The sequence below is a fragment of the Sus scrofa genome, chromosome 4 (assembly GCF_054392235.1).
Source record: "Sus scrofa isolate SSC_HxYL_T2T_F1_AM1 chromosome 4, Sscrofa_HxYL_maternal_Yorkshire_Landrace_v2.0, whole genome shotgun sequence".
Classification (NCBI taxonomy): domain Eukaryota; kingdom Metazoa; phylum Chordata; class Mammalia; order Artiodactyla; family Suidae; genus Sus; species Sus scrofa.
This window is the reverse complement of record NC_139386.1, coordinates 87,223,015-87,238,075: the sequence shown is the minus strand read 5'-3', so window position 1 is coordinate 87,238,075 and position 15,061 is coordinate 87,223,015. Positions and strand designations below refer to the sequence as shown.

General features: G+C 42.3%; 1 protein-coding gene across 7 annotated transcripts in view; it reads right to left on the bottom strand.

Moving 5' to 3' along the window:
- Positions 1-15,061, bottom strand: part of GPR161 (G protein-coupled receptor 161) — a 65,065-nt gene that overhangs the window by 25,735 nt on the left and 24,269 nt on the right. For 3 of the 7 annotated variants that reach the window (XR_014843920.1, XM_085022501.1, XM_085022497.1), the window contains exons 2-4: positions 10,156-10,309; positions 7,667-7,787; positions 2,802-3,219 (exon numbers count right to left, since the gene is read on the bottom strand). Coding sequence is in view for 6 of the 7 variants with exons in the window: in XM_085022501.1 (XP_084878627.1) it covers positions 2,802-3,175 (374 nt within the window). In the remaining variant the exon portion in view is untranslated. The remainder of the gene's footprint in view (positions 1-2,801; positions 3,220-7,666; positions 7,788-10,155; positions 10,310-15,061) is intronic. The other 4 variants (XM_085022499.1, XM_021089471.2, XM_085022500.1 and 1 more) reach the window with 2 other exon arrangements.

The following is a 15,061-nucleotide window of genomic DNA, read 5'->3' as shown; positions in this document are numbered from 1 at the left end:
AAGAATACAGTATTGAAAGAAGCAAATTCTCTCTCATTTAATACATTTTGATGGCGTGAGTTGAGAATCTGTCACATCAGGTGGTGAAAAATCTCACTCTCATTTATCTAGACCCCAGATCCAAGTAAGCAGTTTATGACTTCTGAGAGATGCCACTGTTTACTGAGCATCCGTACACAAAGATCTCTGTGAGAGGCACTAAAAACCCACTCCCCTGCTCTGTTCCTGAGCTGCTGGCCTCCACTCCACTTTCTACAGGACCCAGGGCCCATGAAGCAATATTTCAAAAGTAATGATTTTTTGAGAAGAAGAAATTCAAACAATAGTGAGATCCTCTCCTATGCCACTGTCAACACATGTCTATTTATGTTTGTAGTGCTACTTTATCAGTCTTGATAGGATGACGGCAAATGACTGCTAGAGTAAATACCTACAACCTACTGAAGGGAAACCTGCCTTTTATATATCAAGAATCTTTTTTTTTTTCACTTCTTTGGCCACTCTCAAGTTCCTGGACCAGGGACTGAAACCAAGCTGGAGCTGCGACCTACATTACAGCTGCAGCGATGCCAGATCCTTAACCCACTGCCCCGGGTTGAGAATTGAACTGGTGCCTCCACAAAGATAAGCCTGATCATTAACCCACTGCACCACAGAGGGAACACTGACATCAAGAATCTTGAAAGTGTGTTTACTCTGACAGAAAACATGACAATTTTGCAAACATACATCTTCCTCAAAAGTGCTATATAAAATATTAAGCTAATAGGGGACTGTAAAAAATAAACTAGAGCACATCCAGAGGATGGAATACCCTGTAACCATTAAAGGATCCGGCATTGTCACTGCTATAGCACAGGTTTGAGCCCTTGCCTGGGAACGTCCACATGCCACAGGTGTGGCCAAAACAAATAAATAAGTCATGTTCTCAAAGGATATCTGCAGGTAGGGAAAATGCTCATAATCACTTATTAAATGAAAAAGCAGGTCACAAGACCACATGCGCCGTGAGCCTATTTTCTAAAATTACTGCGTGCAGCCAAAAGTCACTGGAGGCAAACACACTTAAAAAAAAAATAAAGTGATGGCTTCTGATGGGTAGGATTATGGACATTTCTTATTTTACTCCTTATATGTTCCATATTATTTTCATTATTGGGGGAAGCATATGATTAGTTCTGACTGATTACTTCCTTCACTCTAATCCCCCACAGCTGCAGAAAGCTTACAGGACTCTGGCCTTGGGCCTAGTTGAGGCCTGCACCCTGGGTAGACCATCCAGCCACACCTCATCAGGTCAAAAACCTGGGTCTAGACCCTGCTGCTCTAGTGGTTAGGATTCGGTGCTTTCACACTGCAACCTGGGCTTAATCCCTGGTCTGGGAACTGAGATTCCCACATTATGCTGCCACAGCCAAAAAAAAAATTTTTTAAAAGTAAAATTTGATTAACAAAAAACAACAGCTGATGGTCCCAAGGGAGCCTGGGGACTTGTGTCACCCAGTGACAACAGCCCTAGAGAACCCCCTCTGTGTTTTCCTTGACTCCCCTGCTAGCTTCCATCTAATTCTACAAATCACACAGAATCTAAATCTCCCCCCTCTGCTCTCGTGCATATGAACCCTTGCCTGGGATAAATAAAATAACTACTGGCAAAATCCTAATAAAGAAGATGACTCTCGGCATCACACACTTGCTGCCATAATCTGCAGGACTTGCACAACTAGATCTGACAACCTAACACCAGAATATGGGAATGTGGAAGAATCTTCTAGACAGAGCTCTTTCTGTCTGCATCAGACATGCTGCAAAAAGGGACAGCCCAGATTTTGTTAAGGCACACCTTGTCTCTCTCAGATGACCCTGTCTTTATTTCTGGGGTTGTCTTCCCTTCCCCCTGTTCTCCTTGTGTCAAGGACTGAGCAGGCTTTAACCCCCTGCACTGTGGAAGACGGTGAGTAGTTCCTCTTAGGTCTCCTTTGGTCCAGCTCTGGCCCAACCCAAAGCAACAGACAGCAGGAAGCACTTCAGGAAAAACCTGAACCTATCATCTCTGAGGACCTGATCACCTTCCTCAGTAGAAACTGAGGAGCAAAGGTTTCCACAGTGTTTTTGTTTGTTTTTTTGTTTGTTTGTTTTTTGGCTGCACCTGCGGCATGCAGAAGTTCCCCAACTAGGAGTTCCCGTCGTGGCGCAGTGGTTAGTGAATCCGACTAGGAACCATGAGGTTGCGGGTTCGGTCTCTGCCCTTGCTCAGTGGGTTAATGATCCAGCGTTGCCGTGAACTGTGGTGTAGGTTGCAGACGTGGCTCGGATCCCGCGTTGCTGTGGCTCTGGCATAGGCCGGTGGCTACAGCTCCAATTCAACCCCTAGCCTAGGAACCTCCATATGCCGTGGGAGCAGCCCAAAGAAATAGCAAAAAGACAAAAAAAAAAAAAAAAAAAAAAAAAGTTCCCCAACTAGGGCTTGAACCCATGTGACAGCTGCAACCAGAGGTACAGCAGTGAAGATGCCAGAACCACAAAGGAACTCCTGAGTTTTGTTTTTTTTAAAGCAATGGAATCTCTTTTTAAAAAATAAAACTATATGCAAACTGGATCAGATAAAACCAGAGGTGCTCTGGTTGAAGGAACAGAAAAAGAAGCAGACCTCTGCCTTCTCATGCTCCCCAGCAGAGGTCCTCACACCCTCCCGAGGAACTAAGGCTGCTTGAAAGTCACAACCCACATGATCTCTCATGCCCACCCCCTTTTCCCACATTCAAAAATTCTTTGCTTCTCTATGCAGGAGGCAAGCTTACCGGTCGACAGCAATGACCCCGAGGGTGAGCATGCTGGCCGAGCTGATCAGCAGGTAGAGGAGGGCAGAGAAGTTGCACCAGACCACCCCGAAGATCCATTCCCTCCGGATGGAGCTGGTCACCACGAAAGGCAGCACCAGCACGGAGAGCAGGAAGTTGGACAGGGTCAGGCTGAAGACGAACTTGTTGCTGAGGGTGAGGAGGTAGGACTTCCTGTACAAGGTGACCACGATGACCAGGTTGCCCAGGCAGACAAAAATGGTGATGATGACAATGGCAATGAACTCGGTGACAACAACCCCGCCTTGGCCACCTTCCTCCTCAGTGAAGTTACTCAGCTCCTTCCTGTGGCCGAGGGAGGAGTTGAGGCTCATGGTCAGTGCGCCTCGGCGTGGGGTGGGCAGAGCATGCTGGATGACTGGAGAGACAAGACCAGGGGGTGAGAAAAGAGTCATTAATCCACAGTATATGCACTTTCCACGAGCATAGCTCAGGTCCCAGAAACTCCCAGCCGGTCTCCTCCACACAAGCTTTACAGAAGAGGCTGGTTTTCTACAACTGACTTTCTGTAGGACTCACTGTGTCCCCTCAGATGCAAAGCACTTCTCCAATATAAGCCACCCATTCTCCCAAGGCCAGTGGTTCAAAGCCTTTACTGTACTTAAGAATCACCTGCAGTACCAGCTCTAAGAATCATTTCTTATGCTCCACCCCTAGAGATTATGGTCCCAGAGAACAGAAGTACACAGCTTAGGACTGTGCATTATAGACAAGCATAGAGCAAGTGATTCTATTATCTTGGTCTATGTGGACCGCTGCTTTTGGTCCCCTGCAATTCAGGGATGGACCCTGAGCCAGCAGCATCTCCTGGTGCTGTCTAGGGATGCAGACTCTCGGGTCCACTTCTGAATTACCAAATCAGAATCTGCATATTAATCCCATCCCCAGTTGATTCCTGTGCCCATTAAAATCAGATAATGAGGAGTTCCCGTCCTGGTGCAGCGGATACAGATCTGACTAGGAACCATGAGGTTGTGGGTTTGATCCCTGGCCTCGCTCAGTGGGTTAAGGATCCGTGTTGCCCTGAGCTGTGGTGTAGGCCGGTGGCTGGAGCTCCCATTCAACCCCTAGCCTGGGAACCTCCATATGCTGCGGGTGTGGCCCTAAAAGGACCCCCCCCCAAAAAAAAATCAGACAATGAGATTAACACAGGAATCATTCTGAGATCCCTAAGCAGGGCTTAAACAAGTTCAATTCATACTGAGACAACATTATTGATAAATGGGTAAGGAGTTCCTACTGTGGCACAATGGGATTGGTGGCATCTCTGCAGCACTAGGATGCAGGTCCAAGCCCCGGCCTGGCAGTGGGTTAAAGGATCTGGTGTTGCCACAGCTGCAGCATAGATTGCAAACTGCAGCTCAGATCGGATCCCTGATGAAAGAAAGAAAGGAAGGAAGGAAGGAAGAAAAGAAAGAAAAGAAAAGAAAAGAAAAGAAAAGAAAAGAAAAGAAAAGAAAAGAAAAGAAAAGAAAAGAAAAGAAAAGAAAAGAAAAGAAAAGAAAAGGATTACATGGGTAAGAGGAGGTGTAGTCTGAGGTCTCCACCCACAACCATTCTCAACAAGGAGCAGTCTCTGCTCTCGGGACACTGACTCCAGATCCTGGTGAAAACTCCAGGTTGACAAATTTTAACATTAAATCCTACAGATGAATGTTTCTCCAAAATTGTCATCTACTTTAACCAGCCAAAAAAATCCCACAGATCACTTTCCCTACCTGCTCTTGTTCCCAACAAAGAGAAGACACCAGAAAGGGAGGAAAGATTGTGTTCCACGAGGAAGACAGCAAGAACCCGGGTGCCCAGGCTGCCTACCCAGCAGCGGAGCCTGACCCTGGCCCCTGCTTGACCTGACACCTCTGTCCAGACACCTCTGGCCGCAGGGGGCAGATAGGTGAAGAAGGCAGCCCTTCCCTTTCCCTGCAGTCCTAAGGCCAGGGAGAAACGTCCCTTTATAGCGAGCCTGACCCGTGGGTCATAACCACAGATCCCGGGCTGCGAGTGTGAGCAGCATCAAATAATTCTAATTCCTCCTCCTTTTGACAGCCTTTAAATCCTTCACAAATTACTTGCTTTCTTTTCTCCAGATTAAATACCCCAGGCTCCCGATATGACTTTCAGACTCTTCACTAACTCAAGAGTCCCTGCTTTGGACTTGCTTACTGCTGTCAATGACCCTCTTCATCTGTGGTCCCCAAAACTGAACTTACCATTCTGGATGTGGTCTGATAAGTGTCAAGCACAAAGGGGCAACTGTCTCCATAATCAGGATAATTCCCTGCCGCTATTCACTCTAAGAGTGTATTTTCTTTTGGCAACTATGCCATCCTGTTGGGTTGTTATGTAAGCACATGGTCAATTAAAACCCCAAATTTAGGGAGTTCCCACTGTGATGCAGTGGAAACGAACCCGACTAGGAACCATGAGGTTGCAGGTTTGATCCCTAGCCTCACTCAGTGGCTTAAGGATCCAGAGTTGCTGTGAGCTATGGTGTAGGTCACAGACGCGGCTCAGATCTGATGCTGATGTTGCTATGGCTGTGGTGTAGGCCAGCAGCTCTAGCTCCGATTAGACCCCTAGCCTGGGAACTTCCATATGCCTCGAGTGCGGCCCTAAAAAAAAACAAACAAACCCAAAGTTTACACAAATAGGAATTTCTGTGAAGACAGATGTTCCCAGCCTTGAACTTACGGAATTAACATTTTTAAGCCTAAATACAAAACATTATGTATTTATTTATTTTTAATTTCCTTTTTTGGCTGCCCCACAGCATACAGAGTTCCCAGGCCAGGGATCAGACAGGAGCCACAGTTGTGACTTAGGTCACAGCTGCAGCAATTCTAGATGCTTTAGTCCACTGCTCCAGCCAGAGATCCCTCAGCCCACTGCCCACATTCTAGTGCTGCAGAGATACTGTCCATCCCATTGTGCAACAGTGGGAACATCAAAATATTATTTCTACTAAATTTTATTTTGTGCATCTTGGCCCATATGTCCAGGCTGCTAAAATATTCTGAATTTTGATTCAGTTATGCGATATGTTAGGTACTCTAGCTTTCTTTGATAAATACACTTTATAATTACGCCTTCTATGCCTGTGTCTTTGTAAGGTTATTCCTGGGTTTTGTCTTTATTTTTTGAGTTCTCAATTTTACTCCCTCTTATAAGCAAATTATTAATTGATGTCTCAAAATAAAGGCCCTACATAGGCATGGTATACTAAACTGCACAAAGGATAGCACTGTGGTAAAGAAAAGAGATTCTGAGTCATTAGACATGCGACAGAATGGGAGAAAATACTTAAAACTTCTATGACAGAGAAAGGACATATCACTCTCATTTAAAATGAATTCTTAAAAATATGTACAAAGATGAAAAAAGATAAATGAGTAAAAGACATTTTAAAAATTGTAACTATGGAGTTCCCGCTGTGGCGAAGTGTTTAACGAATCCGACTAGGAACCATGAGGTTGCGGGTTCGATCCCTGGCCTTGCTCAGTGGGTTAAGGATCCGGCGTTGCAGTGAGCTGTGGTATAGGTCACAGATGTGGCTCAGATCCCACGTTGCTGTGGCTGTGGCGTAGGCCGGTGGCTACAGCTCCGATTCAACCCCTAGCCTGGGAACCTCCATATGCCATGGGAGAGGCCCAAGATAATGGCAAAAAAAGACAAAAAAAAAAAAAAAAAAAAAAAAATTGTAACTATGTGAGATGATGAATGTTAACTACATTTACAGTAGTAATCATTTTGCAATATATGCACATATCAAATTATTATAGTTGTACATCTGAAACTTATACAATGTTATGTGTCAATTATATCTCAATAAAACTGGGGAAAAGACATACACAGAGGGAGTTCCCGTCATGGCTCAGCAGTAACAAACATGACTAGTATCCATGAAGACATAGGTTTGATCCCTGGCCTCGCTCAGCAGGTTAAGGATCTGGCGTTGCCATGAACCGTGATGTAGGTCGCAGACGTGGCTTAAATCTGGCATTGCTGCAGCTGTGGTTTAGGCTGGCAGCTACACTTCCAATTCAACCCCTAGTCTGGGAACTTCCATATGTCTCAAGTGTGGCCCTAGAAAGACAAAAAAAAAATATATATATATATGTATATATTATATATACACAGAGAGTTCACAGAAAAAGGTATACCAATTGTATCTAAACATATGAAAAGATGCCCCATTTCATTCAAAATAAGTGAGATGGCAGCAACATGGATGGAACTAGAGAATCTCATACTGAGTGAAATGAGCCAGAAAGACAAAGACAAATACCATATGATATCACTTATAACTGGAATCTAATATCCAGCACAAATGCACATCTCCTCAGAAAAGAAAATCATGGACTTGGAGAAAAGACTTGTGGCTGCCTGATGGGAGGGGGAGGGAGTGGGCTTATCAGACACAACTTAGAATAGATTTACAAGGAGATCCTGCTGAGTAGCATTGAGAACTTTGTCTAGATACTCATGTTGCAACAGAACAAAGGGTGGGGAAAAAAAATGTAATCGTAATGTATACATGTAAGGATAACTTGATCCCCTTGCTGTACAGTGGGAAAATGAAATATATATATATATATATAAAATAAATAAATAAATAAATAAGTGAGATGCACATTAAAATTGAGACACCATTTCTTTCCTTTCAGGCCATTAACAATTCAAAAGCTTGGCAATGCTCTCTGTTGGTGAGGCTGTGGGGAAGCAGGCAGTCTCTTATACGCCACATGGGAGCGGAAAATATAACAGCTCTAGGCAAGGATAATTTGAGAGCCAGGGATTGAACTCACGCTATAGCAGTGACTGGAGACACTGAAGTAAAAACACACTGGATCCTTAACCCGCTGCACCACAAGGGAACTCCCTAGGCACATATCCTTTGACCAGCAATTCCATTTCTAAATATTTACCCTGAAAGATATAAGTTCATAATATAAAGTAACAGATGCACAGAGTTACTTTACTTATTGAGGCATTAGCTGTAAAGAAAAAAAAAGGGAATGTGAGAAAAGGAGATAAGAATACACTTGCACATAAAATATACATAAGTATGTGTTTACTTATACAATAGGAAAAAATAGAAAAGACAACCAGAAACTAAGATACAGATGGAAGTAGGTTTTTCTAAGTTTTTTTTTTTTTTTTCTTTTTATGACTGTACCTGGGGCATATGGAAGTTCCTGGCCTAGGGATCAAATCAGAGCTGCAGCTACAGGCCTACACCACAGCCATAGAGGCAACGCCAGATACGAGCTGCATCCATGACCTACACCACAGCTTGCAGCAATGCCAGATCCACAGCCAACTGAGCAAGACTAGGGACCAAACCTGCATCCTCACAGACCCTATGTCAGGTTCTTAACCCACTGAACCACAATGGGAACTCCTATATTTTTTTTCAGTTTTGAATATTGAACCATGTAAATATTTTAAATAATAAAAATTAAGTAAAAGTGGATGTAAAAAGTATAAAATTGATCACAAGAGTTCCTGTTGTGGCTCAGGAAGTTAAGAACCTAACTAGTGTCCATGAGGATGCAGGTGTGATCCCTGGCCTCACTCAGTAGGTTAAGGATCCAGTGTTGCCACAAACTGTGGTGTAGGTCACAGATGTGGCTCAGATCTAGCATTGCTGTGGCTGTGGCATAGGTCAGCAGCTGCAGCTCCAATTCGACCCCTAGACCAGGAATTTCCACATGCTACAGGTGTGGCCCTAAAAAAAGAAAAAAAAAATTGATTGCAAACAAAAAAGTTAGGCCTAACTATATATTAGATTGATAACATAATCATATAGAGAAAAGAATTAAGTAGTTTGTTAGGTTTTTTTTTTTTTAATTTAAAAAAAAATTTTTTTTGGCTGAACTCAAGGCATATGGAAGTTCCCCGGGCCAGGGATCAAATTCGAGCCACAGTTGCAACCTGCACCGCAGCTAGGGCAACACCAAATTCTTAACCCATTGTGCCAGAGTGGGAACTCGCCCAAGCAGTTTTAAAACACGGCATTTTTTTTTTTCTTACTATAAACCCTTAAGGGTATATATTGTATGACAAAAGAACCACTATGTTTACTTAGTAGGTTAGAGGCTGTTAATGGTGTTTTTAAGTTTACAATTCATCTGAGTGTAGAGCAACTGAGTATACATACTTAGGTTAGGAAGTATACTTCTAATCATGGGAGAAAGGAGGTACAGATGAAACAGAGAAAGGTAAGGAAAAACCTTGTGGTGTGAGCTCGGTTATTACACCTATCAGCACAAACACGCTATTCAAATATAAATAAAAAGGTTCAAAGAAATGCCCAAAATACAGTCAGAAAGATTAAGAAATATAAAAGTAAATCAGAGAATGAATAGGAAGTACTTTATAAGGCAGAATTACTTCACTTAAGCAAAGCATAGTATTCCCCTAACATGTCTTGTAATTAGTAGAGTGCTCCTCTTTATCCCCACTGGACTGGAATGAAGACAATGCCTTCATAAGAGCATAGTATATTTTGCCATTCTGCAACAACATGGATGGACTTGGAGGGTATTATAAATGAAATAAGTCATTCAGAGAAAAACATATACTGTCTGTACAGCAGAAATTGACACACCACTATAAATCAACCATACTCTAATAAAATTAAAAAATAAACGTACTCAGAATGCCTCCATATACACTACTATGTACAAAATCGATGGATAACAAAGATCTACTGTATAGCATGGGGAAATCTATTTAAAATTCTGTGATAGCCTATATGGGGAAAGAATCTGAAAAAGAATGGATATATATGTATATGCATGGCTGATACATTTTCCTTTACACCTGAAACTAACACAACATTGTGTTATTGTCCAATAAAATAAAAAAAATACCCAGAAAGTGACAAAAAAAGAGACAAATATTATATGTTATCACCTATGTGTGGAATTTAAAAATAAAACAACTAGTGAATATAATAAAAAAAAAGAAACAGACTCACAGATCGAGAGACCAAACTAGTGGTTACCAGTGGGGAGAGGGAATGTGAGAAGTGGCAATATAGAGGTAGGGAATTAAGAGGTACAAAGTATTACATATAAAATAAGCTACAAGGAGGAGTTTTCTGGTAGCCGAGTGGTTAAGTATCCAGCATAGTCACTGCTGTAGCTCAGGTCACTACTGTGGCATAGGCTGAATACCTGGCCTGAGAACTTTTGCATGATGCAGGCACAGTCAAAAAAAAGCTACAAGAGTATACTGTACAACAGAATATATAGCCAGTATTTTATAATAACAATAAATGGAGCATAACCTTTAAAACTGTGACTAAGGAGTTCCTTTGTGGTACAGCAGGTTAAGGATCAGGCAATGTCCTGCAGCGGCTCAGCTTCTTGCTATGGTTCAGGTTCAATTCCTGGTCCAGGAACTTCTGCACGCCATGGGCATGGTCAAAAAAGGAAATATTCCTTAAAAAATAAAAATGGTGAATCATTATATTATATACCTGTAACTTATATATGTTATACAGCAACTATACCTCAACAAAATAAACATAATGAAACAAAAAAAATTTTTTTAAAGAAATAAAAAAAGGCAAATAAAAGAATAAACAGGAAGTACTTTATAAGGTATAATTATTTTATCCAAGCAAAGCATAGTGTTTTTCACTTATTATGGGAGTTGTTTCTGGCAATGGAGTGAACTCAGTTGATGTGAACACTGTACAACTTCAAATTCACAGAAAGGTTATATATGACCCAACATTTAAAAAAACAAAAGCCAAACTTGAAAAAAGAAAGGGATATCCACAGGTAACAGAAACAAAAAGAAATATGTGAGCTGTAATCTCACCCCTGTGGCCAAAAAGGAATTACACCTAATTCAAGACTCCTGGGGTTGAGGTTCTTATGTAGAAGGATGACCTAGGGTCCCACAAGGCAGAGAACTGGAACCAGTACCCTGCATAGTGGGTTCTAGAAGGTCTGCCTCCTCTATGAAAAAGGGAATAGCAAAACCCCTCCCACTGACAAAGGGATGTGGCAAAAATAGTCATTTATCTGAGGCTCTGGGTGAAGCACTAAAGATTTTTTTTTTTTTTTTTTTTTTTTGGGCCGCATCCCCAACATGCATAAGATCCCAGGCCAGGGATTGAACCCAAGCCACAGCAGTGACAATGCTCAATCCTTAAGCACTAGGCCACCAGGGAACTCCTAAAGATTTTTTCCATGACAAATCAAGCACTGCGTCATGTGCCATGCTGATGAGGGTATCAAATTTATAAGTGCTGCATGGGGCAGAAACCCAAGCTATTAAGTCCATGTGAAAGTTAATGCTGGCAGAAGTAAATAAAAAATGGCTCTACAGTGAATTTCCACACTTACAAAACAAACATTTAATGAAAGTGAGTGCACAGCATCTGCTATGAGGGAGAATCAACAAAACAAAAACCAGGAGAACTGACATTCTAATAACTTGAAAGAATAGAAAAATATAAAAGAGGCCATAAGGTAAATACAATTAAAAGCTTTAAAAGGAAAGGAGGTAGAAACCATAATGAAAGAACAAGACCTGATGAAAAATATTAAGGAACTGTTAAAAAAGAACCAAATAGAAGTTCTAGAAATGAAAATGTTAGCTAGCAAAATTTAAAACTCAGTGGGTATGCTGAATGGAAGATTTAGCTAAAGAAAAAGATGGTGAAACGGGAGACAGCTCTGAGGAAATTATCCAGAATGTAATAAAAAAAAAAAAGATAAAGAAAATGAAAATATGAAATAAAATCAAGATACATGAAGAACAGGATTAAGAAGATTCAACACTGGAGTTCCCATCGTGGCAAGGAGGAAACGAATCCAACTAGGAACCATGAGGTTGCAGGTTCGATCCCTGGCCTCGCTCTCAGTGGGTTAAGGATCCAGCATTTCTCTGGCTGTGGTGTAGGTTGCAGACGCAGTTTGGATTCGGCATTGCTGTGGCTCTGGCATAGGCTGGCGGCTACAGTTCCAATTTGACCCCTAGCCTGGGAATCTCCATATGCCTTGGGTGTGGCCCTAAAAGGACAAAAAAAAAAAAAAATCAGAAAAAGTCTATACCAAGTCACATCACAATGAAAAATGACAAACACCAAGATACAGAGAAAAATGGTAAAAGCAAAATTTCCTATAGAGAAGTAGCAATTAGATTAATAGATTAATAGACTCTTCTTTTGAAGAAGACAGAAATAGAGACCAGAAAACAATGGGATCATTTCTTGGAAGTGCTAAGGTAAAGAACTCTTGCCCTGAAGTTTTATAATACTATTCATGAGAGGGCACAATATTTTGAGGCAACCAAAGCCTGAATGTTTACTAATCACTCCTTACTGAATGATTCACTTAAAGATACATTTCAAGAAGAAAAGTAAATCCAGAAATAAAGGGGAGGATGCAAGAACTGAGTGTTATAAAAAAATGGTAAATATATGGATGAATCTAAATCAGAACTGCAAACACTGAAATTGAAATATAAAAAGTTAAACATCAAAAACAAATTTTATAAAAATGGATAACTTGGGAGCCTCAAAAAAAAGATGAAATTAAAACATTAAGCAAAATGGAAGCTCTTAAAGGTATGACTGGAGCAATAATATTCCAAGTTAGTTTGTACTCAGGGCAGAGACTTGGTCATGGCTGTTTTCCCAGCACGTGAACAAGAATCTGGCCCATAGGAAGTAACTCAAAAATTATTTGTTGATGAATGACTGGTCTTCAAAACTTCATCATCATTAAGTCAAATGTGAGTGTTAACATTATAAAGGTAACAGAATAAAAATAGAGTGTAAGAGCTCCCGTTGTGGCTCAGCGGAAACGAATTCAACTAGGAACCATGAGGTTGAGGGTTCGATCCCTGGATCTGGCATTGCCGTGAGCTGTGGTGTAGGTCGCAGATACACCTCAGATCTGGCGTTGCTGTGGCTCTGGCGTAGGCCCGCAGCCACAGCTCCAATTAGACCCCTAGCCTGGGAACCTCCATACACCATGGGTGCGGCCCTGAAAAGACAAGACAAAAAAAAAAAAAAAAAAAAAAAAAGATAAAGAGTGCAAAACTTCCAATTCAAAAGACAGGAAAAAGAAGATCCCGTCATGGTTCAGCAGTAACGAATCCAAGTAGTATCTATGAGGTTGCGGGTTCAATCCCTGGCCTCACTCAGTGGGTTAAGAATCCAGTATTACCGACGTGGGTCAGATCCCGTGTGGCTGTGGCTGTGGTGTAGATGGGCAGCTGCAGCTCCTATTCGACCCCTAGCCTGGGAACTGCCCTTAAAAAAAAAAAAAAAAAGAAAGAAAAAGAAAGGAATAAAAGTACTCTTGACTTGGTAACTCTCCAGTGGCTCTAATTAGCAGACACACTAGTAAACTGCAGAAATCAGAGAGCCCAGAGTTGGCTGCCGTCCTTGAGGTCCTCTGGTCTAACCCTCCCCAGGGGGAATGTGGGTCAAAGAGCTGTGTACCCAGGGAGATCCAAAATCCCAGCGTCTGCCAGGAGACCTGGAGAGGGAATGGCACAAGCCCCAGCAAATCCCCCAGGGGTGTACTTTAACAAGAGAGGATCTGCAATGTCCCAGCTGCTGAAGGCTTCTTGGCAGGTGGCCAGCTTACCCAAGGCCCAACAAGCCAAGGCCCATTGAATGGAAGCAAATCTAAGAGTGACTCACATTACCACTCTCCTGGCCAGTGCTGCTAGAAGACACGAAGGTGTTTCACATCCCCACATTCACTACAGCCTGCCCAGCCCAAAGAAAGCGCCTTGTGCTGCAACCCTGAGAAACAACACGGCTGGAACATGACTGAGGTCTGAGTAAACATATCAGAAACCATTCCTGGGAAAGAGAGCTGGAACTCTCAGACAGGTCACCTGGGAAGGCCCGCCTTGTCTTTACTGCCATGGCTCCATGTATTATGGTCAGTCCTCTTGAATTATTCCCAGAGACAGAGACTCATCTGCTGGATTAAACTACTGGCAACGGCCTCAAGTCACTTACAGTCATATCTTGTCACTTGAGTGAGTGATCAGTATCATTCTGGGATTAAGCAACAAGGCAACACTATAGAATATTGAGTAGACTATATTCTAGGTATACAGATAGACAGGCATCTGTTTTGTTTTACAAACTGGCCTGCATTCTAATTCATAAGAAATAATTCTAGAAATGCCCTGCTTTGCAAAAATAGAATTACTATAATACAAAGGTGGAGTCTCTTTCCCTTATTTGATTGTATAAATTTGGATATCATCTGGTCCCACTTCGTATTTTTACCTAAAACCCCAATTTTCATCAACTTACACTGGACATCGTCTTTCCTGCTCATACTGCTGTCACCCTGCATTTGTCAGAGGTTGTGTGGCACGACGACGGTCAAGTATATAGACTCTGAAGCCAAACTGCCCGGGATTGAAGCCCAGCTCCTCTATGAGCTAGGTGAAAAAAGAACATTATCTTCCTCACCAAGTTACTGTAAGAACTAAGAGAGTTTATTTGCATCAAGTGCATAGAACAGCATCTGGCACACAGTGAGTCCTCACTGCATGCTCTGGTTACTGTTTGAAGAGTTTACCCCGATTTTACTACGAGAAAGGACTTTTCCTATATGTTTAGACTATGGTCACATGACCTAGGACTTGGGTTGGAGCTGCTGGAGGACAGACTTGCCTACCATGGGGTTGGTAGGCTGATTTTATTGAGCCTGGGGTTGCAGCAGCTGGTCATCTTAGACACTATGTGGAAAGTGCTTACAGGCAAATAAAGGTGAGAGAATGAGAGAGTGAGGGAAGGAGAGAGAAAGAGGGGGGTGGGGAGAACATACTGATGAAATAATTTGAGATTCTGAATCTTCTTGTTCTTCTCAATAATATGTGCCAGTGAATTTTCTCCTTCACTTCACAGCTAACGTGACTGGGTCTCTGCCACTTGCTACTTAAAGAACCCTGGCTAATACTCTGATACACATGATCTGCATACAACACATCTGGACCTCTCTTCTTTGGACAATGGTACCAGGAATCTTTCCTTTCTCCAGGTTAGGCCAACTCCTCAGGCACAGCTCTGCCTTTCTCAGCCTCCTTCTTAAAACCGTATCCTTTTCTTGCCATGGACCATGCCACAGACCCAGGGACCCTAGTATCATGGAGTTTCTTCCTATAGAGGCAGAGAAGCTTTTCACCCTCCCCCCTCCAGAGTG